Raw genomic sequence first — 27965 nt, 5'->3', positions numbered from 1 at the left:
ATCCAAGACCTTTACATATATTAATGAATTTATTTACACACTCCAGATTTCAGTGTTGTGCTAGTTCTACAACACATTAATTCAAAACCGATCTTCCCTTTAAGATCTATGCCTTAGCAAGTTTTATACACTCAAAAGCACCATCAGCTACACATAGTTTACTTTCCTCTGCTTTTCTTGGAAATTAATGCTGAAAATACAAGAAACATGCAAATGTAAGATTTCAGAGTACAATTGCTTGGCTGGGTATGAATACTATCAAAGCACATTCCTAACTGCAGAATTTTGCCCTCAGCATTGGCAACACACAGCAGCAAGAAAGATGATTCCAGTGACGTATCACAGGAGTCAAGACTGTGTCTTGGTTTAACATGGCAAAATTAACATTTTTTGACAGACTCATGGTCAAAAATACTTTGGTTTTATATTTGTGTCACCACACCAAGTGAAACAAAACAGCAAATAGTTTCTTTGCAGAAAGGACCTCCACCTCAGTGCTACAGTGCTGGTTTGGCAGGGAGGAGGGAGCTAGACAGAGTGGTGGAACCATATATTAACACTACAACACTTCTGAAACTGAAGTCAGCATATTAAGTTCAGTGTAACTGAATGGGGATGGGGAAAGTGCCTCTACAGAATGACCCAGAGTATCGACATTCCGAGTCTGTTATAGGCATTGAATATTCCCCAGCCACACGCAGGGAGCCTATGCTTCTAAGACCGGCACTTCATTCTGCAAGAATAAATATCTCTCCTTCCCAGCTTTTGCCATGAAAAACTTCAACACTTCTGTAAAATAAAATTATATACTTAAGTCTCAAGTATGCATTATACATACTCCATACCATTCTGGTATTTTTCTTAGAGTTAGGAAGTCCTAACACGGAGGATGAAACAATTAATGCTACACGTTTAAAGTACAAAATGCAGTGCAAAGCGGCTAACAGCCTCTTCTGCATTTCTGTTGCATGGGCTGGATGGGGTGGCTAGAACAACTGACCAGGGGGTCTGTGACAATGTTAGCCACATCAGTTCTTTTGTATAAAGATAATTTGTTTAAAAATTTCTTCTAGAAAAAATGGTTTCATTAAAATTAGACTTCCACCTGAAGTATATCTAAATAAAAAATACTGGCTGACACAGTCAGCAAGGCTCAGTTTGGCACATGAAATGCTAGTGCTAGTCTCTCGTGCTCTAGAGCAATGGCCTCTCATCTCCATATACCCATAACCAACACAATTACACAAGTAACATACTGCCAGCAGCACTGTGCTCTTCTCCGATTGGTATGTCTTCATTTTGCCTTCTATGGCAGTATTACAACATTCTCTGAAAAGCATGGGTTGACAGACGTTGCTCTAGAACTAACACTACATAATTCATACAAAATACTATAGAAATACAGAATATATCATCACATTTAATTAACTCCCAATCCCTGTGCAAATTAAGTTAAACTTTTCTCATTCACAATTTTTTAAACTGTAAACCACACTAGAGACAGAATAATTTTATCAATTTCTTTAAAATTCTAAGGCTTTTAGTTTTTTATTTCAAGTTGCCTAGGAACTTGTATTGTAATAAATACAGTTATGTTTCTCCTTCAATTACCATTAACTGAAGCCAGGGTACAGAAGTTAAGTACCTGAAGGAAAAGTCCACTGTCCCCAGTGCAGATGAGCGAGCTGTCAGTTGAAAGAGATACTTCCCAATTGCCAACAGGCTGCTAAAACATGCCTAGAAGTCTTGCACAAAAGAATAAATCTGTTCCTATAAATTAAGCCTGTGGGCTTTGGTCATTAATGGTACAATTTAACTGACAAGCTTCCATAACACAATCATTTCTTCTTAAAGAAGTGAAGTGAGACTAGCATTTCATAGGGAGAAGCTGTCAAACAGCCTCTAGCTCCTGCTTGAGAATAATTCCGTAAAGATCCAACCGCATAAATTATTTGAGGCTGCTTGACATGGAAGGAAAAAGTGGGACTTGGTTCTGAACTCAGCAGGAGCCAGCTGCTACTTAGTATACACGCAAAAAGTTTACAAAAGTTTAGAAGTCTCTTGCTCTTGCAGAAGTAGCAGCTTCTCGTAGCTACTGAGCTCCTTCATGTACTCAGAACACAGCTATTACTAAAAGGAGGATAGTGGTGATGAACAAAACAAAACCTAATGGTGTGACAAACTGTATCCTGCCATGCTAACCACTACTTAAAGACAGTTTTTCTCTTACAAAGCTAGAAGCAAATTCCACTAACAAAGTTTCTTTTAAAAATATTTCTTTTTCTTTAATAATAAATAAAATACATTAAATGTCTTCGGGTGCTACACTCGCTACCCAATGTTGTATATACAAAAGCAGACATATAAAAGGATAGCAGTCGACTTTGCTCAGGTCAAGAAAAACTGATTTCCTAGATCACGGAGTCCAGCCTCTGGTGCTAAAGGCACTATGGTATTTAATTCCTTTCACAAACACAGTAAGCTGCATGCCTAAAGAGCAGTTAGACTGCCCCTAGTAACTCCTAATAAAAGATCACTATAGAATGTAACAGCTCTAACCCTAAAACAAGTTCTAATTCCCAGTCTAAATTTATATCACAGCCAGTTAATTATTTTGGAAACATCACCTTTAATGTTGGTAAAGGCTGCGCTATTCTCAATTCTCAACCTGATATATACATTTTCTGTGTACGTACGTGCATAGGCAGAGAAAGAGATGACAATCATATCCCTTGGTATCCTATCAAAACATAAGCTCACTGTATTGTCTGTTCATCCTTCTCGAACATAAGTGACCAAGACATCAGGTAATCTTTTTCAAGACCGCCAAAAAATATAGGCAACAATCATCCTTTTCAGTTACATGGATGACCATTATAATTGACCTATGAATCATGGTTTTATGTTTGTGTCTTCTAGTTCTGGAAAAGTGCAATGTTTAGAGGGTGTATTCAAGTTACAGTAACTTTATTTCCCTCCTTTTGAACAATATAAATTCGAAAAATAAGTTATTAAATTACACTGGATCCAGCACACCAGGTTCCACTGTTTTGTAGATTTTGCTGAGAAAGACTTCCACCTTATCTTCACCCAGGTGACAGATGTCCAAGATGCAGACAACATGTTTGCCATCTAGATCCATCGCTGCTTTTATGATTTCATCTACAAGTTAAGAAAAGGTGTTTTAATATACATACAGTGAATAGGTATACTGAACTGACATTGTTTTCCATGCAGTACTGGGTGTATGTTCAATCTCCTTTCAATGAAAACCCTCACTTTAACTATTAAATGATGGCCTACTAGGTTTATTTTTTTTTGGCAGTATTTTATTAGTAAATTCAATCACTAGAAATGATAGAATCAGGATTTCCATAAGAAAAAGCTGAAATATGCAATACTTAACCATTAGCGGATGTCAGATTTCATAGTATTATCCAAGGAAAAGTAACAATGTATTTAACTAAAAGCAGGTCTGTCTATACAAAAATGCAGAAAAAGACAACGCTTATATAGCATTTTGCAGTAGGAGACACATGAATAGCATTTACCGTATTTGTTGTGAGGTGCCAGTAAATAGAAACATAATCTGAAGGAAAATGATTCAATAGCAGGCAGATACTTCAGTTTACAGGCACTGTAAGTTGTGTTAAAGCAGCTATTCAAAGCAACATCAGTACATGGATTGACTGATTGACAGTGATTCCATTTGATTTCAAAGCAGATCAAGCCAAATATTCACAAGCTTAGCCACATATACTAACTTCCATGTCAGTACAATTTTGAGTCAACAAATAACCCCAAATACTACCTAAGTCACTTAGGAGTTCATGGTTTGGATATTAAAATACTGTCTTCAGAGTATAAGTACAGCTCCAGTAAAGATTTCCTTTAAAGTCCAGTATCGCTTTTGTTTACTAAAGGTAGGCACATAGAATTCACGTACCTTTCACTGAAAAGGGGAACTATGCCTGACCCACAACAGAGATTTCTACGGAGGACTAAGTCTTGTATTGAAAGAGAAAACAAGAAACGATAAATGAGTAATGACAGTGAAAGCCAGTCTCACTTGAAAGTGGAAACGTGTCACGAAGCCTTCCATTACCAGCGGCCTTCTGCTGACATGCAGAGATGCAACTCATACAAGACAACAAGGTATCATTTTGAATGTCTTCCAGTTGAAATAAGTGGGGATCTTCAGGACAAAACAGTGGAAGAAATGCAACATCGATTGCTACATCGTGATTTATACCTGTCGAAAAAAAATATTTAATTAGCAGAAAACTTCATCTTCAGCCCATTAGCAACTTCATGCACCACTTCTTTTTTTTTTTTTTTAAACAAACTATTGCAGGCTGAACACTGATTTTTGTTTACTTGCTTTTTACCCATTAATTAATAAGTGACATCTAAACCCCCATTTCTGTATGTAGGTATAGACATTTATAAATAAGCACATTCAAATCGATATGACGTTGTAACATATGATGATTTAAGGTCAGCACTGCTGTTAGCTCAGAAACTATTAAACCAATGCTGGAAGCCATTTCATCCTCCTTTTTAAGTTTATTGCCGCTACAAGGGCAGAGGAATTCATTTTACAACCATTGTACCTATACAGTACGTGCTGCTACTTTCATCTTGAATTTTATATTTTAAGTTTGAACAATGTAAATATTCAAACACCTCTGCAAATCTCCCTCAGCAAATAATGGAAACTTTTGAAGTATGGGAACTTAACATGAGCATTGTTAAGCTAGGCCATTTCCTTATCCTTTTAATGGGAAACCAAAATCAAACAGATTAATATCCCACAGTAATGCAAACAAAGATACGACATCAACTTGAATATTTGTATTTAAACAAATAAAGACCAATCAACTGATGCTTTGTGCTAACCAGAAGCAGCAGAGAGCAGCTGAGGAGTATGGCTTAATTTTCTAGCATGGAAGAAAGGCACTTTAGGAGTAACAGTACTTAAAAAAACAACTCAATGAGAATAAAGCTCAAAAGAAGCATTTACAGTCGTCCCTTTTCCCTTTAAGAACACTAATTTGTTTCTGGTGAATACCTCTCCACCAGGAAAGTCAGCTGACAAAAAAGTGCAATTGAATAATTTACCTTATGTCAGACTGGCTGAACTAGTGAACAGAACCTACCTCTAACTGTAATGAACAGTACTGTAAGGACTACATAATTCTTCAAATGATACACATAAACCTATATACAAAATTGCAATTATATGAAAAGAGATACTAGATATAAGATATGCAGTCATTTAATTTAAAGGTATTTTAAATGGGAACTACAGTTTGCCAGTGAAAAATTATCATAACTCATGACCCTAACAAAAAACTAAAATGTCAAGCATTTTTTTCAACTTCCAGAAATACACAGATTCAAGTGGTTACTTTACAGAAATTCAGTCTGATTAACCTTCACGTTATTCTCAAGTTAATGCATCAAAGAGTTAAAATCTTATAGTGCTCTTCCTTAACCTTTTCTAGAAGTTGAGCTAACAAATACTTACCCAGAACCGTCACTTCATAATACCCAAGGCCACTAGCACTTTTAAACTCACTGATATTTTTATCAGTTCTGGTTTCTTTTGGCTTGTGCACTGCTGCATGAAGGTTGTATAGTTGCATAAGTAAGTCTTTGTGCTCATAATCAAATTTACGTGGGATGCTTTCTGGAAAAATTGTGCTGTGATGCAAATAGTTCATTAACTTGTCTTTTACTTTTGCCCACAAGTCACTCTGCCATGAATCACAAGTTTGTCCAGTCTCTTCAGTTTCAGGTGTATCACTCATTCCTTCTCGATCTGTTACAAACAGAAAATATTTAGTTACTTACGTGCTCATAGAATTGTATCACTTCACTACTAGAGAAGAAATGTTCTGATTAGAGCATTTAAACTATCAGGACATGGCAGAACGTTTAAAACCCACATGACAATGAATTAATCTAGCGTTGCAACATGAGTAAACTGGTAACCTGAGAGGCTGCACTCGTAGCAAAGACTTATTACACCACATGAAGAGCATTATCATGGCATGTTTTTAGAGAGCATGTAACTTGTTTAATGAACAGCCAGAAACCATGAAAACAAGTTTAAAATGGGTACAAGTGAAGGTTTTCCATTTGTTGCACAATAATTATATGCTTACATTGAGGATTATGCTACATTTAGAATTTCTTGCTATACAGGCAATGATAGCTCCATTCTTCTTCCCAATTACATGTAACTTGAAGATTGCTAATGGTAAAAGTTTATATAACCATCACTACCAATTTTGAAGGCAAGCGCTAAGCCCCACCTTTTGAGCTTATGAAAAAGCTCTTTTCAAAACATTCCCCATACAGATTTTATCTCCTCCAGCTCCTGTGAAAACTTCTCAACAAGCCACCTTCTGAACTGGGTATATTACCCACCCTGGCATTTCTCTATGAACAAACACTTTTTGACTTTATTTCTTTTTAGTGTCAGAATTGTTATAATGGAGAATCAGGATGTTAAAAAATGAAGAAAACAGAAAGTACACAGACAAACTTGATACAGCATGTGCAAGAACACTCAACAAGGGAAATGAAAGTCTTGCTGCATTGAATTAGACAGCAAAGGACAGTGAATTTGAAGAAATGACTGACTCAGATTTACTAACAAAAGTATTTGCAAGAAAGAAGCATGATAGTAGTGTGATGATGATCAAATTAGCTTATATTTTTTTACAGAAAGAAAATATCTGCTGTATACTGTAATTATACAGTAGATTTTTAAAAGTACCTAATGCAAAATTTCTTCACTACAGTCAAAAAAGGAGACATGTATTTCATTGTACATCTTAATGCCTTCTTTGCCTCAGTCTTTAATTGCAAAGAAAGTTGTTCCGTCTGTGTACAAACCCAGGAGCTAGAGGAGCAAAATGAGGCTCCCATGATCCAAGAGGAGGTGGTCAGAGCCTTCCTAGCTTGACTAGACACCCACAAGTCTATGGGGCCGGATGGGATTCACCCTAGGGTACTGAAGGAGCTGGCGGATGTGCTGGCCAAACCCCTTTCCATCATCTTCCAACAGTCCTGGAAGACTGGGGAAGTCCCACTGGACTGGAGGCTGGCTGATGTTGTGCCCATCTACAAGAAGGGTCGCAGGGAGGACCCAGGAAACTACAGGCCTGTCAGTCTGACCTCAGTGCCAGGGAAAGTCATGGAACAGGTGATCTTGGGTGCTATCATGAAGCACATGCAAGAGAACCGGGTGATCAGGACCAGTCAACACGGGTTCACAAAAGGCAGATCTTGCCAAACTAACCTGATCGCCTTCTATGACAAAGCGACTCGGCTGCTGGATGAGGGAAAGGCTGTGGATGTATCTTCCTAGACTTCAGTAAAGCCTTTGACACAGTTTCTCACAGCATTCTGCTTGAGAAACTGTCACCTCTGGCCTGGACAGGCGCACACTCTCCTGGGTGGAAAACTGGTTGGATGGCCGAACCCAGAGAGTGGTGGGAGATGGTGTGAAATCCAGCTGGAGGCTAGTGACAAGTGGGGTTCCCCAGGGCTCAGTGCTGGGTCCAGCCCTGTTCAATGTCTTTATCAATGACCTGGATGAAAGCATCGAGTGCACCCTTAGCAAGGTTGCGGACGACACTAAGCTGGGTGGAAGTGTCGATCTGCTGGAGGGTAGGGAGGCTCTGCAAAGGGATCTGAACAGGCTGGACCGCTGGGCTGAGTCCAATGGCAGGAGGTTTAACAAGGCCAAGTGCCGGGTCCTGCACTTGGGGCACAATAACCCTATGCAGTGTTACAGACTAGGAAAAGCCTGTCTAGAAAGCTGCCTGGAGGAGAGGGACCTGGGGGTGTTGGTTGACAGCGACTGAACATCAGCCAGCAGCGTGCCCAGGTGGCCAAGAAGGCCAATGGCATCTTGGCTTGGATCAGAAATGGCATGACCAGCAGGTCCAGGGAGGTTATTCTCCCTCTGGACTCGGCACTGGTGAGACTGCTCCTCAAATCCTGTGTTCAGTTCTGGGCCCCTCACCACAAGAAGGATGTTGAGGCTCTGGAGAGAGTCCAGAGAAGAGCAACAAAGCTGGTGAGGGGGCTGGAGAACAGGCCTTATGAGGAACGGCTGAGAGAGCTGGGGATGTTTAGCCTGGAGAAGAGGAGGCTGAGGGGAGACCTCATTGCTCTCTACAACTACCTGAAAGGAGGTTGTAGAGAGGAGGGAGCTGGCCTCTTCTCCCAAGTGACAGGGGACAGGACAAGAGGGAATGGCCTCAAGCTCCGCCAGGGGAGGTTCAGGCTGGACATTAGGAAAAAATTCTTCACAGAAAGGGTCATTGGGCACTGGAACAGGCTGCCCAGGGAGGTGGTTGAGTCACCTTCCCTGGAGGTGTTTAAGGCACGGGTGGACGAGGTGCTAAGGGGCATGGTTTAGTGTTTGATAGGAACAAATCCGGTGGATCTCTTCCAACCTGGTTATTCTATGATTCTATGATTAACATCCTTTCTTTTTTTTTTTGGAAAACCAACCTTTTAAACCAAATCATTGAAATTGCATAAGTGCATTCATTTTATGACCACAATATCCCAACAATTCTAGAGGGATTAACAGCACAGCACAAAAAATGCTACAGCTACTAGAAACTCCTGTAAAAATAATTTCAGGTGAGAATGCTTAATCTGATTTCTCATTTTTAAATGCAAAAAGAAATGTTACCAAAAAATAACAACCAATAAATCAATTAATTACCAAACTTGCTCACAGATACGTTTTTTTACTTTTGAAGAACAGATCTCTACACAGTACCTGAGGCTGCTCTGTCTCTGGAATTCTACTTCACTTTGAATAGTTACCTGTGCAAATTTTCCTCCAATTTGAAAGTTTTCTCATAATTTCAGTCTCTTGATATATTAAACATTTGGAAAAATTCACTGTAATTTCTATTGCTTTAAAGCAGCACAATGGAGTAGATCAGCATCAATAGGCTACAAAGAAAACCTATTGTGGGCATTACTAAATTATGATGAACTGCTGCCTTATAAAAATAAAAGGATGGCCATCATTATACATAATATAGCCATACAGAGAAGTAAATTGGCAGATGTTAATATTGGTACAGATGTTAGGAGCAGACAAATTTTACATAAAATTACATGGCTCAGAGCATATTCAGTCAGCTTTACAAAATATTTAGATAAAATAAAAACCAGACCAAGCTGCATATAATGACAACTGACAAATAAGACTTCTTCCTTCATCCAAAAAATAGGTATCAAGAAACTAACTGCATGGAACATGAGTTTATTCTTCAACTGCAGAGGAAGAAAGAAAAAATTAATAATATTAACTTAGAAAAGTCCTTAAACGAAATGTAATTCTCATTATTGGCTTGTATGCTTCATCCTTTCCCTCCCACACACTGTATTTTTCTTTTTAATTAGGTACTCACACAGCTTTGGTGCTACCTTCCCAGCGAGGGACAATTTTATCACAAGCAGATCACTACAGCAAGAAAACTGCCAACAGAAAATGTGAGATCTTATGCTACTAAGTGCTTCTGAGGCACAAAGCTAACTTAAAATTTGTATAAAGCAACACTGAGAATTTATTCCCCGTGCTTGGAAAGAGCCCAACACCATCCTTCTAGTCATCCTTTAGAACACACCAGAGAAATGTCTGAGCACAGTGACATTAACAATATGTCAGTACAGCAGCTTCCTAGAGGTTGATGCAGTCAGATGTACAGCAGAGCTGTCTTGACAAACAAGGGCTATAAGGATATCTCGTTTGCCTGTTTAGGACCTGAGGAGAAGTAGGCTTAAACCTCCTAAGGTTAATGTAATTTGCAACATACCTGTGCAGCACTCTAAACTCTCTGATACAGCCTGTCCATTTTTATCTTGCACAGAATCTTCATGTTGAAATTCATCCAAGCTATAGAAAGAAAGTTATAGTAGATATAAATTTAAAACTAACCTAATCTCAAATGCTATGCAATGAAAGTTCAAACCTTGACAGATTTCTAGTGGTACATGCTACAAGCTTGAAAGAGGGAGCACTAATACCTGGTTTCATATCACAAGACTTGTAATATAGCAGTTACGAGAGCTACTATGCTAAGTAAATCAGTTGTGAAGAGCTTAGGACAAGAATTGCTGTATTTCTTTGCTTTAAGAAGCAGATAGGAAAATACCTTACAGGCAAACCCCAGTGTTTGTTGCCCTCTACTGGGCATGTACAGGAAACTGCACGTGTTATGCTAAAGCTGAACATCGCAGATGGCCAGCGGGTTTATGACTTGATTCTAAAAAACAATTGCACAGCATGCTGCTGCACTTTCACATGAGTACCCTTCAGCAGTCAAAACCAAAGCAGGAATGAAACAGTATCATCACTCCAGAATCCAAAATGATAAATTCCAAATATGTATTTTCCTTTGGACATGCTACTCTGTTGTAACAATCAGTTCATTCATGAATTCTATATTTTTGTTATACTTCCATTTTTAACCATGAAAGTTTGAATTACTGGTAAGCAACTATTTTCTAACGAGTTTTTTGGGATATTATGCAGGAGAAAAATGTAGCAAATACTCTGTGGCCACAACATAGCAAAACAAGCGCTTAGGCCCATTTATTCCTTTCTTCTTTACTCCATTTGTTTTACTATGAACTCACTGTGATGTATGAATAAACTAAGGAAAAAAAGACTATCTTGATTATTTTGCATCACAAACAACTAAGACATAGGCAAGACTTTGTCAAGGTACCACTAAAATTCCAAACTACCAAAGCAGTTACTAACAAATATCGTAATTGCAAATACACAGGGACAATAAACAGACAGTGAAAAAGCAATCAGAGACAAACATGCTGTTTAGTCGGACATTCTGTGTTTCAGTCGGGGTTTGTTTTTTTTTTGATTTTTCCCATTTCATTCTAGGAAATACCTTGAAAATTTCATGTCAATGTTTCATAAAAAATGGAATATAACTAAAATATTGACACAGGCTGAAATTACCACTGCTAAAAAATCCAGATGTCTCAAGTTACTAACACCAAAGTGTTCCAACATTTGAGTTACCTGAGCTGTGTTTGGAACAAACAACAATAATTTATGGACCTTAAAGAAAATGCAGAAGGAAAGTAGTGTTTTACTCTGGACTAACATATAATAACATTCATTCTGTTTTCTCAGTAATTTTCCATTTGTAGTTATTTTAGTAGGATCCAGACTTGTCAAGGCTCTGGATTTGAACTTCTTACCTGGAGTTTTTAAAGAAAATCCTTCTCTGGATCCCAACCAAGTTCAATAAAGACTGAGCGTTAGGTAGTGGCTTCTCACGGACATCTACACTTACACCTCCGTTATACCATGGATGATGTTACAGCTCAACCACCACGAGCAAATCCATTAATCCTATTACATTGTTTATTCTGATTGCTAATCAAGCATTGCTCCATCCTATCTTTGACTTTCCTACTTAAAATATAATGTCTCTGAAAGGAAGAGCACGTATATAACTCCGCTTACCATCACAGACCTCTGAAAACATGTATTCCCTTAGTAGCACTAGTAAAAATATAAAAATGTTTGATTACACACTCAAAATTATGCTTCAGAATAATTCAGCATATTTGAATTAGAATCAATGCAGAAAAAGTCAACAGAAAATATTAAACTCCACTCTGATCTGTTCTTCCATGTCACTTCCATACGCATTCTTAACCTATAAAAGTTTTACTTCTAATAACTTTGTTTCATTATTGCAATTATTTAACATAATTGATTTCACATGTCTTACCCAAATTTTCTTCTTGCAAATCGTGTGAAATAGGGGTAAGACGGTGCAGGATTAACAGATGCACTTTCCCTTAAAGTAGGAAATTCACCATTACTTTACAGTATTTAGTTAAATGGAAATAAACAAAGCAAAGAACATTAAAGTTTTTCTTTCAGGCAGAATGAACCTAAGGCACTCAAATAGTGGAATTTTCCTTATGGCTTGGAAATCCACTAACAAGTTTGCTGTAATATTGCCAAGACAGAACTTCTATTCACCAGGGTTTCCCAGTCTTAAGTTTTCATTCAATCCTAATTATACTTAATCTCATTTTCCCTCAAAATATTCTGAACAACTACCCTCTTCCCACATTATGACTTCTGGATGTGAAAAGCTGAGAATAAAAATGTACCCTCCACTACAAAAAAAAAAGATGATACGACTGGCTAGACTTTTGGAACACCAAAGATGTCAATGCAGTTTAATACCAAGTATGGGTATATTAGATTTTGCACAAGCACTGCAACCAAGGAAAATCCTCTACAAGGAGATCTTTTACTCCTGAACCTAAAATGGTTGTATAGAACAAATTAGTTTTTCCTACTACAGTTCTTTCTGTCTGACTGATATCCTTTGTTTACATCTGACGAGATGCAATACAATCTCATAAAATACCATCACAAGCAGAGCTATAGAACTATTAGTTATTTTGAGCCTTTACGTTAGCATATGACCACCATCTACGTGCTTTTCTGACAGCAAATTACAGGTACGTGTAGTACATTCCATTAACCAGAAAGAAAAACGTAAGGTATATTTGAAAATATGGAGCAGGTGTACCAGCATCCTGAGCTGTGAACTACTTTCCATAAACACTTTTTAGAAAACCCACTACATATTTACGAAGAGAGCTTACTGTGCTGCATCTGTATTTACTCTGTGTGGTATCTTTCTCTTGACCGAACTCTTTTTTGACCGCGGAGCTTGGTGCTGATGTTGTTCCCCAGGACTGCAATGTGGCTCCAGAAGAGAATTAACTTCTTTATTTTGAAGATTGGTGTTTTTTCCCTTGTGAACACAATCATCTTTGGGCACAGCAGAACTTTCAAGAGACTGAGAAGTGTCTTTCTGCAACAACAGTCAATTATTTAAGAGTTTCAAAGCACTTAAAGCTATTGCTTCCGACTGAAAACTTCTAAACAGCTATGTAGCTTCACAGAGGACTGTCGTAACACTTTCAGAAAAGCACTGAATCATTAGTTTTGAAAACGTTCTAAATTATGACTGTCAAAAATTTTGCTCTCAAATTAGCAAATTAAGTTAATCAAGAGACAATATGCCTAGGTTCTAAACTCAAATGCAAAATTATCATTCTAATTATGGTCATAGTTACTTAAGTGCTATAATGTTAATTCTGAAACACTGTACCTGAACAAGTTCCATGCCTGAAGCTTCTTCAGCTGCATTGCTACAGCTGATGTATCTAATGGCACTAATTATCCCCTGAACAGCAATGCGCTTGTGTTCTCTATAGTGCAAGTCTTCAATCTCTTTGCCTGTTTCACCTATGGCTTTCAAAACTGATTCAACTGCAAAAAAGAAATTCCCATAAACAAGTTTTAAAGACATACCATGTAAAAATATCTGCACGCAAAAGTTAAATATTACATTGATATAAATTACATTTTTGAAGACTCTTAAATCCTTTTGCTGCTCACATCGCATGGGAAAAAATTAAATAAAACTTCTTAACGCACAAGCATTTTTTGGAATGCATTATCAGATACCACAATTTCTGTTTCAGGTTCTGAATATTCTGATTTAGCAGAATACTCAGAGTAAAACTGGGTAGAGCTGTAGCTGCTAGCATGTAAGCTGCTACAGTCCTCCTGCAGCTGAAGTTCCTGGATACTATCACTCACTAATAGTTAACTGTGTTGCTCTTTAACTGATGCTTTAAATGCTTGGAGTAAGAACAAACTGAAAAAGGCTACACATCTTAAAGATACTTGACAGCATGATACCTTTATTGTCTTTACAATATTTCAGAAAGTTATTTGGAGGTCGTGGAAAAGGGTAATAGCCACCAATGACAGTTTTCTTCATTTGATCATTTTCATTTTGTGTTCTAGTCCACTGAATGAAGTTTTTCACTTTGGTATCCTTGGTGTATGGCTGGCCCTTGTGCCACCCTTTTAAAACAAAAATAATTAGGTATCAAAACCAAAGCAGGTTACTGTTACCCGTTCTCATCTTGGAATTATCCTGAACAATATCTAGAAAAAATTAATTAAGAAAAAATGGACTAGAGAATATAAAAGACATCTTTCCATTAGTCAACAGTGTTTTACAAAGTTAGTATCTTGAACTCTTTGACTAACACTTGGATTTGACACTGAAAATCAGACAAATATTAAGTAACAGAAAGAAAGAAAGAAATCAGCTAGCAAAAATGCTACTGGAATACTTTCTCACAGGAGCATACAAAACAATAAATGATCAGAAATTGTTTCATTTGCAGGAAAGAGCAGATAAATCCTTTTCATAGGATTCAGCAAAGACTGTTACTTTCAGGTAATTAGCAACATATGTATTAATTGCGGGCTAATTTAAAACCAAGTTATGGAATAAAACCAGTTTTAACAAATAAATTGTAATCTGACCAGGTCTACATCTAAGCTGTGAACTGAAATAGGTCTCATGCAATGGCCTGACATCTCCAGCTGTAGTTCTCATTGAGGACCCAAACAGATACAAAATGAACTACAGCTAGGATGAGGAAAGTTTTTCATTAGAAAATTAAGCACCAAATATACTGAAGGACAGCAATTAAAAGAAACAACCGCTCAAACCATTAATTTAGGAGTAAGTTATATCGCTAGAAACCTATTACCAAAAAGACTGGCTTGCTCTGCTAGTCCAAATAAGCACAAAACACCCTACCCAGCTTGCCAGGAGAGACCACGTGTACAGAACTGACTACGTTCAGGCACTTTTTTAGCACTTGTTTTCCTCTGCTCCTACTTCTCAGCAGGAAGATTCAGACTGAGTGACTGTTACAATAAGAACACCAAACAAATGAGCTGGATAAGCAAATGCAGGAAGGATAAATCTATTGCACCTTATAGCATCTGCAATTAGGCCAGTACACCATCTGCCTGGAACACTGCTGCAATCCACCTGATTCAAGAGCAAATGTACTATAAACAGCTGTGCCTAGTCCTGCTGTAACATGCTGGCTGGTGACCTCTCATGTACAGTATCAGAATATCATAAAGATCATAGAAACTGCAGATGGGAGCATGCAAACAAGACCATCTAGAAGGAATTCTCCTTCAGAGCCCCCAGCACCAGATCATCCACCCAAATCATGTGGTCTGCATAAGGACTTGCACACTGGGAAAGATGAAACATAAGACCTCTCCAAATATTTGGTGAAAAAATTAGCTAAGATAAATTTAGAACTCCTTTTTTTCCTGTAATAGGGAAATCTGTAGGACAGGAAAGCTGCAAGTGACTTTTAATGTTTTTAAGGAAGCAGTAATCTGTGTTGCTACACTATCCAAGGATTAAAAGTCTGAAAAAAGTAGTTAACATATTACATAATGTTATAATACCATGGTATTTTTCATAAGATACACCCATTAATGCCTCACAAGAATGCAATTTGCCTTTTTATTTTTGCTCTCGTGTTTCATTATTAACTCAAAGTCATTCCCAACAGGGAAACCAATACTATGCACTGATTATTTTGCTCTGATATGAAGACACGCTTTACAAAGAAATAAGATGTGAATTATATAAAACTAAACCCAGTTTAAGTTACCTGTAATGAATATTTGACTTTCGTTTGAAGTTGTAAGGTAAATTGTGCTGGAAGGATTCTCAGTGAGGTCCCGTACCACTCTCATCTGCGTACACACTAAATATGTCACTGGAGAGAATGAAAAAAAACCCTTCTGATTTTTTCCTGATATTACAATTGATTTTATAGTGTCAGGACTGACATGCACTGCATTAATTTTATTAAGTGCTTTAAAGAAGATGTTTCAGTTCTTGACTCTACAAATGCTTCAGCATGTATTGGGCCTCTGTTATAAATTACAATATGGAGATGTAATTTAGTTTTCAATTTACTAACTGTGCAAGGAAATTTCAGCATGCATATTAGGACTAAAATATGAGATACTTCATCAGGTACACTATAAATGAAACAAACAGTAAAAACACGGCTGTGTTTCTTAAGGATAAAAACCATAAAATGATGGAGAGCACAAGATATCACAACATGCCACTGCAAAACTTCTGAATAGAGTGCAAACTCACTCTTTTGTTAATACCTCAGTTAAACACTGAAATGTCACTCTCATTTCCCCAGAATACTCAAGATGAATGCAGCCATAATCTTAACAGGACTGTGCAGCTGGTCCTGCGTCATATGATATAAAAAATGCTAATGGAAGGACGACTGCTTGGAGAAGAAGAGGAAGAGAAAGAAAATCCTTAATTAAGGATTCCCCAGTTTGAAATGTTTCACTCTTAGCTCACATGTAATAACACAGCTCGGTGATGACTGCCGTTTAGCCAAAAGATATTAATTCAAACAATAGAAGCTTTTCCACTTTCACCTCTCCATGCCACCAATCCTCTTACGTTATTCCTGCCTATAAAAAAATACTTATTTATAGGACAAAAAGCGTAATAGATTTGACCAGCTGCCTTCTTATTAGCCTCTGATGCAAGAGATGCTGTACCACCTGTTTCACATCAGTTTCTGTTTGAAATCAAACAGATTAGATGAGGCCCAAGTCAGCTGCCCATCTATTTGTTCAGGCTAACTGGCAGATTGCAATACAATAAGGGTTTCAAATACTTAAACTATTTTTTTTAATTTTTACATTTTAATTTCTGATCAGCTATTTTCTATATGAGGAGATAAACCATGGCAATTTTTTAATTCAGTGCCAATTATATTCAGAATTTGAATATAAACCAACTAGAAAAATGCTAAAAGTAATTATTATTAAGTATTATGGAGAGATGAATACTTGGGTGAATACGCTCAAACACATCCGGCTGAGAAGTTGCAAATATTTCCAGAATGAATGGTTGGTCTGAGGTCCCATCAATGGCGTGTGCCCAACGATAGAGCCAGAAGTCTTCACCATGTTCTATACAAACAAATATTAAGAAAAATGTATAAGCATTTAATCAGAAAGTTTAAATTTGTTTGATAAATTCTCGAAGTCATATTTATAAAAAAACCTCTCTTTCTTGCTCGTTCAGCTCTTCCTACAAATGTCACAAGACCAATAACGTCACAGGAATGGTTGTTTGGCAAGTCATCCAGTTCAGACCTAAAATCAAAACAGAATAAAAATGTAGGTATTTGTTAACAGCAAAACATAAAGCTTTCTCAGAAACATTTCCAATTAACATTCAGTGCAACACAGTAAAATTTAAATTCCAGCCTGACCACCAAGAAAATTCTATTTTACCTTGTGATAAACCGATATTTAACTTCAGGTAATCCCCACTCTGGCTTTACCACTTCTTCTGGAATAATACTTATTTTAGCAGGAGGGTCTCGAACATTAAGGCTGATTTCTGACAAAGAAAAAAAAAAGTCAGTAACAGCTAAGGCATGAAAAAAAAAAATTAATCCCCCCCAATGTGATAATGTTTCTTAAATGAAGTATTACAACTTCATCTCCCTGCTCGCGAATTTATTAGTCAGTTCCTCTGACTTTATGTTTTCATCAAAATAAAGGAAGGAATTCAGGTATAGTATTCAACAATGCAATTCTAAACTTTTAAATTCCGCACATGAGCCAATTAGTCTGATCTAGTCAGGTATTTTAAAAAAACAGCAACAGAAACCAATACTATAATACTCATTAGATATGAAGTACTTTTTATGCTAGTTTCATTCTCAAACATCACTAAGATCTAAAATTGACTTGCAGACAATGAAGTAAAACAGAAAGCAGGACTATCAGATGAGAACTTCCACACCTGATACAAGTACAGGCAGTTATTACTATAAAACAAATGTGCCATAGCCATGGAGGAAATCAAAAGGTCTTCTCATATCTACTCTCTAGCACCCAAAAATTTTAATTTACTAAGCTGACTGTTCAGATGCTGAATAACAAATACAGTGGAGCACTGGGGTAAGTTGAGGGGTTCTGGAACCAGACAAAAAATACAGGAGGAATGGCTACAGCACCTAAAATACACTTTGTTGTCTCTCTCATAACAAGACAAATCTTGCTGGTATGGATTCTGATAAGGCTTCTAAAAGATACTTGGGTTTGGGTAAGGGACTGTTCAAATAATGCACCCAGAACAGTAAATAAATATGTATAAATAATGTATAGTATCATTTATATAAATATATCTGGGCCCTCACCCTAGTGGTGCAATATTAAGAAGGTGCCATACTTCAAAGCAGATCCTCTGCTTAAGAACATTCTTTTGGCTGCTGTTTTCCAAAAAGGTATTTGGAGGACAATTGTGGTTTTTCGTATGTTTTTTTAGGACAGTATCTCAATGAAAATTCCTGAAAACAAAGTTTTCCCATGCATCAAACCTATTTATCAATTGTTTTGTCACTTTGACATTAGATGAAACGAATTTACTCAATTTGGGACTATATCCTGGGATGATTCAAAAGCTAAGGTCAGTTCACACTATTTGAAACAGCAGCTGTCGTCACTACCATATAAATTCAGTGATCTGTGAAAAACACACGTTACCTAGCAGGGGAACTCAGGGTGATGGTACTAACTATTTAAGTTCCAAAGCTTTGAGTTCCTGAAACAGCACCTCTCAGCACTTCATCCAATGCTGCAGCTGTAAACAGATGCAAGTTCTGCATCACTTGCTTCACAGAAATCTAGGAACATGTAAGAAGCATGCTGTCTTGCAAGAACTCTTAATTTGGAAATCTCTTTTCCTTGTGCCCTTGTTGACCCTCCAGATACAACCATTCACCTGTAAATGTTGTAAAATGTAAGGAAACATCGGGAAGCTGGGATTTGATGGAATTACAAACTGGAAATAGATGATGAAAAATGTAATTGTTACCTAGGCCATTCAGTGTAATTGATTGCTGTAACTAGCTAGGCTGAAGAACTTGTGGAGCACTCATTGTATAATGCATATTGGGCATATACAGAGATATTTATATTAACAGAGTTACTAGTTAGGCATTAAATTCCACTTCATCTGAACAGCAACAACAAAAAAAAGCATGAGGAGTTGCATAAAATTAATTTTATAGCCATTCCAGAATTTTTTCTGGATGTTGTGTTTGCTTTGAATGCTTCTTACAAGGTATTAGGCTTATGATCCATCAATACATGGTACTTGATACTTTGTAAGTTTGTATGAAGACAAAATTCTGAGTTTTGTGCTGAGAAAAATAGATACTGCACACACATTGATGTGAACTGAAGGTTAGCAATTTCTACAGTTTATTCATGAGCTGAAAACACACCATGGCATTTTATACTATAGACTGACTTTTAATTCTTACATTACACATTTTATTACCATTTACAGCCCACTGGTCTGAATTTCCATTTTGATCTCTTCAACATTTCTACCCCAATAATGCTTGCACAAATCAGTAGTGTAGCATGAAAGAGCCATTAAAATGAAGTGATGTTCGCCCAAAGAGAAAGTCACCTCAGACACATATTTTATTCTGTCCTTTTCCCACAGAAATATTCTGTGGCAATTCTAATTGTTTTCAGAGCTGGCTCGTAGTATTCATCAGCTTCCCTCACAAACTTCCACTGCTGGCTAAACATTTCTCTCTCCTGCCACCTCATCGCATGCACTTCAGACATTAAAATCTGGTTTTAAGGCAAAGATACACAAGGCAGAGGATACAATGCTTCTAGCACTGAAAATGTTGTTTATTTTTGTGCATTGTAGCAACTGCATTAGCAAACTGTCATCATGAATAAGTTATACATACACCACCCTTCACTAACACACATTTTCTTGTCTCAAGGATGTTACTTGAATTTTCATTTTGTTCTGAGTATAAAGGTATGTAAGGGGAAAGAACTCGTGTTCAATGAAGAAGGGAAGAAAAAAAATAAGCTGGTTATCAGTTTGAAAAGATTATTGGTGGTATATTGCAGCACTTGCATTCCTGTAGCATAGTTCCCTTGAATATCTGTCACACTAAACAACTGCAAGAAAATACTTCCTCATAGCTAAGGAATATTATTCATACATGCACCCCCACAGTGCTGCTGTTTCAGCACAGAAAGCAGTCACCACCACAACTTTTTATGTGGTGAAGCTCTGCAGATACTCTGGGCCTTGATCATATGCACTAAAATGTGAAGTCAGATCAGGTCACAATGTGCTTCAGTGACCTGGAAGAAGGTGTGAGCAATGCACAAATGATACCTTTATTAGTCAATTATTAATTAATCAGGAAATAGAATCAGATTAAAATTCAGTATCAGAGGCCTGTCTTTATGACCCAAATACTTGAAATGGGGGATTCAATTTTTATTTATTTTTTAAGTAAAGGTTTAAACTAATTGCAGCAATAAACTTTATGGACACGATCCAAACGAAAACAGGGAACAACAAGAACTTGGATGCTAAGTCACCTTTCAGAGGTAATATTTAAGGATATGTCTTGTCAATTAGTTCCAGCAATAAAACCCTGTTTTATTTCTACAAAGAGCTACGTTTCCACATCTACATTTCACTGAATCAAAACAGGCTTCCGTAATACTTAACCAATTGTAGCAAATCTCTTCATCTGTGAATCCCCTGGGGTTGGCTGTGTTTTAAATGGGTAACTGGTTTTGATAGCATACTTTTCAAGAAGCAGTACTGTGCCAACCTTCATACTGTTATACCACTCAGGACATAACGAATTCCACAAAACCATTGACATCATGCCTGAACCATCAGCAACTTCAAAGTAAGCCTGAAGTAAAAAAAAAAGAGACAAAATACATTCATCTTTTATTTATCATCATTCTGGTATGCATTTATTTTGGATAACGCATCAGCTACTTAACTCATGAACAACTTCATGAGTTTGAGTACAAACAGATACAGAATCTCTTCCAAAACTTGTATTGAATACTGGAGATGCACAACCCCCTACTTTCTACAAAAGAATTATTCCACAACTACCCCAATCCAAATTCTTATCTTTCCAGCACACAGTAACAGTAGGTGATGCCAGCTTTAGTCCACTTTTCGGGGGAGATGTGGAGGAAATGGCACGCCCAGGAAACAGTACCGAAAAGACAATTCTTTATCAGAGAGAGTGCTGTAATTAGATTAACATTTCCAAATGAGAAAGGAAAAATATGTTACAAAGGTTGAGATTTTGCTAAACTTTCTTGATCAAAACAAGACACAAGTTTGATTTTCACCAAAAAAAACCCTAAAATGCAGAGAACAATTTTTTTCATTCAGGTTTTTCTTTCAATGATTTCTACCCGATTTTTTTGAACTGTGTGAACTTTGAATCCATACCTGAACAGATCACTGAGCAGCAAAACAGATTGTTAACCAGTCTGATAATGTTTTCAAAAGGCAGCAACTCAAACAGCAAGAAAAAACCAAACCCTCAGCTCTATAAAAATGCTTCATTTTATCTATTCATCTGTCAGCCTCAACCATCTGCTTTTTTTCATACAACCATCCACTCTCTTCAATTTATCACCTTTCTGTGGTTTTCCCCTCTTGCTGCTTCTAAAATCCTCTTCCTTATTCCAAGTCCAACACTTTTAAGTTCATTCTAATATTCTTAGTTAGTCATGAGCTGTGCACCCTTGGAAGCAAACCATTATATCACAGAATCTTTTGTTATGCCATTGTTTTTTATCTAATAACAATAATTCAACACACAATGCTGCCTAAAGAAGGAATGCATAAAGCAAAAGGCATGGAAAATCTGTCTTCTAACTTCTCGAGTTAAATCAGCTCTGGGTATTGATTCTATAACTAATACTGGGAGAAGTGATGAGGGACTGCCATGAAAGTTAGGATTATCATCTAGGCTGTCTACTCTTGGACAAGCATTTCCATAAAAAGACACAAATTTCCCTTTACGTACAAAGAGAATAGAAAGTTTGGGTAAAAGAACACCGCTGCATTTCATTAAGGTAGTTCATACCTCTCCCTCCAAGGGAAGAATTCATATGAATTACTGAAGATCTTTGTAAAGTGTCGCCCTCCTGCATGGGGCCTGGCTGGGCCAGTTTATTTTCAATGTACCAGCCGGTATGGTGCTGTGTTTTAGATCTGTGACTAAAATAGTGTTGGTTACACACCAATGTCTTAGCTGTTGTTGCCGAACAGTGCTTGCACAGTGTCAAGGTTTCTCACTCTGCCACCCCAGCAAGTAAGCGAGGGATGGGCAAGAGCCTAGGAGGGGACACAGCTGAGACAGCTGACCTCAACTCACCTAGGGGATATTCCATGCCATTAACGTCATGCTCTGATATAAACCAGGCTGCTAGTCTTCCCAAAGTACCTATTGTTCAGAGATTGGCTGGGCATTGGTTCACTAGTGAGAGGTCGTGAGCAATTGCCTTTGCATCCCTTGCCTGCCTTTTTCTTCCCCTGTCCCTCTCTCCCTTCACATTATTAAACTGTCTTTATCTCAGTCCACAAGTTTTTCTTTGCTTTTGCTCTTCCAGTTCTCTTCCTCACCCTCCTGGATGGAGCAGTGGAGAGCAAACCGATGAGCGCTTAGCTGCTGGCTGGGACCAACCCACAAAACCTCCTGTCTCCATTTCCAAGAAGCTCTACACAAAAATATCACAGGTAAAACATGTTATGAAAATCATCAAGAATTTCACTATAAAACAATCTATCTGGAGGTCATCAAGTCAAAGAATTAGGGAATACAAGTAGACCAATTCCATCTTCCAAAGCAGACAGACCAGAAACATTTAGGCTGTTAAGCTACTAAAACCCCCATATATACATTTGAACTATATCAACTGAAAGGCATTCAAAGTTTGTACATAGGGTCACTACATTCACCATTTTCTACTCCAAGGGGCTCAGCAGTTTTGCAAGGGTAGCATTTTTAATGTAAAATAGCTACAAAATAAATCTTAATCTTATGCGCTTACAATATGGCAACGATGATTTCCAAACAGCCTACAAAAGTTCAAGCATTAACCTGTGTATTTATCCCTCTTTACCTGATAAGGCATATCCATCTTTTTCTCTGGTTTCCCATAGTACCTTAGTCTGGATTTGTGCAGGACTCTCACAAGAAGTGGACGGAAGTGAACTCTGCTCCTCCAGGTCATTTCCAGCTGACCAAGAGAAATCAGCTTGGACACTAAGGTTAAAGGGAAAAAAAAAAAAAAAGAAAGAAAAAAGAAAGAAAAAGAGCATTCATAATGGAACATCTAAGTTTTCAGGAGTACAATGCACAGACCAGGATGTCACATATATTTTCTTAATGTTTCCAACACTACAAAAAGGCTCATTTGCTAATATTATTCACTATGATATCCTGCTCTGAGCTATCTACACACAGCATAGCTTTTTGCGTTTTTTTTTTCAATTGAAAATTTAAAATTTAATTCAAAATGACACAGGAGTGTAGTAGCTCTTCTGCTCATGTGACAACAAAAGACACAGCAAGGGCATCACACTTTGTGGACTGGCCCAAGCCCTCAGTACTAACAGCATTTTGGGTGGTAGCTTCCAGTTGTGCCCAGCCAGTCCCACCACAAGCCAAGAGACTCCTACTGGAATGGATGGTTTTGACTCCTCAGAAGACTGGAGTCAAGCATCACAGCTAAGTGTTTACAGTCAACATTTCATAAATTTCAGAAAACCCTCTCAAGGTAACATGAATACTGTGATATGCATGGCACATTCACATTGGTTCCTAACACAACTGCAGGGCCACTTCTGACTGGGAAGCTTGGCCCAGCTGCACAGCAACACAAGCAGCTGCTGTAGTGACCAATTCCCCACATCACCCCCTTCTTTGCAGCAAAAGCGGATACTTTGTCAGAAGGAAGCTCTGCTCAGCAAAATGCTGGGCAGTGCGGTTTTGACTGTGGTTTGTGATGTTCCTTTTTCGAGAATTGTTTTCAGATCATAGCTGTTAGTAATCGTGCATAGGTAAAGAGACCTTATGGCAGCTGATGATATCACAGAACCAGCTGAGGACCTCACTAGCATGGTGACATCCTCCTGGCCAGTGATACTGGATTGCATGACACTGCCAGTTGCCTTAACTGCAATCATGAGTGTTATTGGTGTTATTATTGGTTTCATTAGTTAGGCTTATAAGTGCATTGATAATAAATATTTGAATAAAGTGAGAATTATTACAGAACCATAGAACTGTTGAGGTTGGAAAAGACCTCTAAGATCATGAAGTTCAACAGTCAACCCCACACCACCATGCCTACTAAACCATGTCCCAAAGTACCATGTCTACATGGTTGTTGGAAACCTCCAGGGATGGAGACTCCACCAGCTCCCCAAGCAGCCTCTTCCAATAAAGAAGTTTTTTCAAATATGCAATCTAAACCAGTCCTGGAATACCTGAGGCTGTTTTCTCTTGACCAATCACTTGGGAGAAGAGACCAACACCCATCTCCCTACACCCTTCTTTCAGGTAGTTTTGGTGAGTAAAAAGGATCAGGTCTCCCCACAGCCTCCTTGTCTCTACACTAAACAACCACAGTTCCCTCAGACACTCCTCAGAAGGCCTGTGCTCCAGACCCCTCCCCAGCTCTGTTGCCCTTCTCTGGACACACTCCAGCACCTCAATGTCTTTCCTGTACTGAGGGGCACAAAACTGAATACAGGATTCAAGGCACAGCCTCACCAGCACCAAATACAGGGCTAAGATCACTTCCCTGTTCCTGCTGGCCACGCTATTTCTGATACAAGCCAAGATACTGTTGGCTTTCTTGGCCACCTGGACATGCTGCTGGCTCATGTTTGGCTGCTGTCAAACAACGCCCCCAGGGCCTCTTCCACCACACAGCTTTCCAGCCACTCTACAAACCTGCAGCGCTGCATGGGGTTGCTGTGACCTAAGTGCAAGGACCCAGCACTCAGCCTCATTGAAGCCCATACAGTTGGTGTTGGCCCATCGATCCAGCCTGTCCAGAGAAGCACTTGATACCCTTGTCCATATCTGGACATTAAACAGAACTGGCCCCGACACTGAGCACTAGGGAACATCACTTGTGACTGGCTGCCAGCTGGATTTCGCTCCTTTCACAACTCTCTGGGCCCAGGCATCCAGCCAGTTTTTTACCCAGTGAAGGGTACACCCACCTAAGCCAGAAGCAGCCAGTTTTTCCAGGAGAACGCTGTGGGAGACAGTGTCAAAGGCTTCACTGAAGTCCAAGTAAACAATGCCCACTGTCTTTCCAGCTTCTTTTCCAGCTTTGTGCATATAGAAAGTTATGAGGATCTCATAGAGCAAGTTTTAGCTGATACTTGGATGCCTAACAAAACATATATATAGCTAATCCTGATGTTTGACCGGTTTAATCCTTCACCCACTGGAGCTGTGGAGCAACGACAAGTATATGGAAGATTAAATGGGACTAAGATAAAGCATGAAGCTGGTACCAAGCATATTAAAATAAATATTATTAAAAAGACCAGGTGTTCCAAGCTAGATACACAGGATGAAGAATCTTGAATGTGTTAGAAGGCCACGCTGGAAAAAAAACGCCTAGGAATAAGTGAATTGGAGACATGACTGAAAACAGTCACACAAGCACGTGGAATACACAAAACCAAGACCATCCTGTTTGTCTGAAGTTCAGAAAACTAAAGAGCTGCATAAAGATCTGCCTGAATGAGAGAAGCCAGACATAGTAGTAGTGTTCGCTTAATTAGACTCCTGTATGCCATACTGATTAAAAGAATATGCTTAGAGAAGACCGTGAGGTCTGCATCTCCTTCATCACCGCAGGAGCTCAGCGGACTATTATCATTCTCTGTGCCCACTGCCCTGGCACTGCATATCACCCACTGCCAACAGCGGGGCGGCCGGGAGGAATCTGGGAATCCTGACCCACACTTGCCCTCTGCAGCCTGAACCTTCACAGCCCCTTGGGGCAGGGGTTACCACAACCACAACCGCAACTCCTCATCCTTGTTTCAGCAGCGGGGGGGCCTCCCCAGGGCGCTTCTTCCCCTCCTCCCTACTTACCACCACCTCCACCCCCTTCCCTAAAGTCCTCCATGTCCCTGCTTAGCACCTTGACCTCCATATCCCCCACCTGTCCACCTCCTGCCATCCACCTGCCCTCTTACCATCTCCTCCATCTCACTCCTCCCCTCCTGTCCACCTCCTGCTGTCCTCCTCCCTCCTCCCCTCTCACCATCGCTGCCCCCTCCCTCCTCCCCTCCCACCATCACCGCCCCCTCCCTCCTCCCCTCCCACCATCGCTGCCTTCTCCCTCCTCCCCTCTCACCATCGCTGCCCTCTCCCCTCCTCCCCTCTCACCATCGGTGCCCTCTCCCCTCCTCTCCTCCTGTCCACCTCCTCCACCTCCCTCCTGTCCACCTCCTCCTGTCCCCTACCTCCCCTCTTACCACCACTTTCCATCTCTCTCCTTTCCTCTCACCACCTCCTCCATCCCCCTCCTGCCCTTCTCCTCCATCTCACTCCCTTACCCACCCCAACCCCCCCTTTCCCCACTCACCATCGACGTCCACCCTCTCGGGCCGCTTCTCCGCCACCCACGCGTCGCCGTAGGGATCCTCATTGTTCCAGAGCGGCAGGTAGTGCCTCCCGTCCCCTCGGAGCGGCGCCCGGCGCCGAGGGGGCTCGGCGGGGCAGGGCTCGGCGGGGCAGGGCTGGGCGGCGCGGCCGGCGCTCCGCAGGCCCTCGAGGCAGGGGAAGCCGCGGCCGAGGCGCCTCTCGTCGTAGCGGTAGGCGCAGCGCGTGAGGCGCAGGCGCGCGCCGGGGCGCAGGTGCGCGCGCTGCACCAGGCGGGCGAGGCGCGGCGCCAGGTGGCAGCGCTGCTGCCGGGCTCCGTCCCACACCGTCACGTCGTACCAGTACCGCGAGGAGGAGGAGGAGGAGGAGGAGGAGGAGGAGGAAGAGGAGGAGGAGGAGGCGGCGGCACCGGCCGGCGCCTCCGCCAGGTACCGCTCCACCGCCGTCACCGTCACGGCCGGCGGCTCCGCGAGGGACGCGCTCAGCTCCGAGGAATCCCGCGCCGCCTCGAACACCTCCTGCAGCCACGACGTCCCGCCGCTCGTCTCCCCCCGCGTCTCCTCCGGGGTAGGGTCCTGCATGACAGCTTTCCGCGGCGGCGGGGAAGGGGGATTATGCCTCCCCCGAGGGGTGGGGGTGGGGGGTGCGGCGGGAGACGGCGCTCCCGCTGTCACCGGCGGAGCCGCGGCGCCGCCATGACGCGCGCGGGGGGGGGGGGGGCGGGGCTGGCGCGCGCGCGCCGGTTCCCGCTCAAAGCGCCCCAACGGTCGCTGAGGAGAAAAGGGGCGGGGCCGGGGGGGCGGTTGGTGGGGGGGGGGGGGGAATAGCCTGGGGTGAAGTCACTGTTAGGTTTCATCTAAGTAATTGTGGGAGGGTTTTTGTATTGAAAGTGTGAGGAGCGCTTGTTCACTGGTAAAATATTGAAAAGCACAAAGTCTTCGAAGCAAAGACAGTAATATTTTGATAGGAATGGTTGGACTCGATGATCCGGTGGGTCTCTTCCAACCTGGTTACTCTATGAGTCTATGATTCTACGATTCTATGATTCTATTTTACAATTCAGCGCTGAATCGGATGCCCTTCTAAAACAAAAGCGTAACTTCTTACAGAAGCAGTGGGTATATATGCTAGTTTTAGACAAAGAACCATGTAAATCCTCACAGAATGTGCATAGAATCTTAGAATAGGTTGGGTTGGAAGGGACCTTAAAGCCCATCCAGTTCCAACACCTCCCTCTGGATCAGGCTGCCCAAGGCCCATCCAGCCTGGCCTTGAACACCCCCAGGGATGGGGCAGCCACAGCTTCCCTGGGCCAGGGCCTCACCACTGCCATGGTGAAGAAATTCTTAATGTCTAGGAATTCTAAACTGTTCAGTGATCCTTTCAAACAGTGTTTTTCCACTGTTCGTTCTTTGGAGATGATAATGTCTTGTGCTCAGTCTGGTCCACGCTGA

At 40.1% G+C, this 27965-nt stretch overlaps 1 protein-coding gene across 2 annotated transcripts; it reads right to left on the bottom strand.

Annotated features, from left to right (window-relative positions):
- Nucleotides 1-15: 15 nt before the first annotated feature.
- On the bottom strand, nucleotides 16-27107 carry RADX (RPA1 related single stranded DNA binding protein, X-linked). 2 transcript variants are annotated; one of them, XM_069867306.1, is made up of 15 exons: nucleotides 26495-27107; nucleotides 22997-23139; nucleotides 20562-20754; nucleotides 17288-17396; nucleotides 17055-17146; nucleotides 16838-16960; nucleotides 15616-15723; nucleotides 13814-13981; nucleotides 13218-13378; nucleotides 12706-12917; nucleotides 11811-11879; nucleotides 9861-9940; nucleotides 5531-5824; nucleotides 4070-4252; nucleotides 16-3162 (listed from the first exon to the last, which is right to left on the bottom strand). In XM_069867306.1, exons 1-15 carry the CDS (start codon nucleotides 27090-27092, stop codon nucleotides 3017-3019), a joined length of 2679 nt encoding a protein of 892 aa, XP_069723407.1. In that variant the 5' UTR covers nucleotides 27093-27107; the 3' UTR covers nucleotides 16-3016. The 2 variants fall into 2 exon arrangements, with proteins under 2 accessions (XP_069723407.1, XP_069723408.1); XM_069867307.1 differs by lacking the exon at nucleotides 11811-11879.
- Nucleotides 27108-27965: the final 858 nt, after the last annotated feature.

This window comes from Phaenicophaeus curvirostris, chromosome 13 (assembly GCF_032191515.1).
Source record: "Phaenicophaeus curvirostris isolate KB17595 chromosome 13, BPBGC_Pcur_1.0, whole genome shotgun sequence".
Classification (NCBI taxonomy): Eukaryota; Metazoa; Chordata; class Aves; order Cuculiformes; family Cuculidae; genus Phaenicophaeus; species Phaenicophaeus curvirostris.
Note: the sequence above shows the minus strand (reverse complement) of the source record. Positions and strands in the feature narration are given on the sequence as shown.

Bases quoted from the DNA above. Each gene is read 5' to 3' on its own strand.
- RADX (XM_069867306.1), bottom strand. From the start codon at position 27,092: ATGCAGGACCCTACCCCGGAGGAGACGCGGGGGGAGACGAGCGGCGGG. The intron at 17,397-20,561 runs GTTAAGTATTAC...TTTCTTTGTCAG, and splicing joins GAAGAGATTTGCTACAATTG to AAATCAGCCTTAATGTTCGA. The intron at 16,961-17,054 runs GTTTTTTTATAA...TTGTTTGTATAG, and splicing joins TGAACGAGCAAGAAAGAGAG to AACATGGTGAAGACTTCTGG.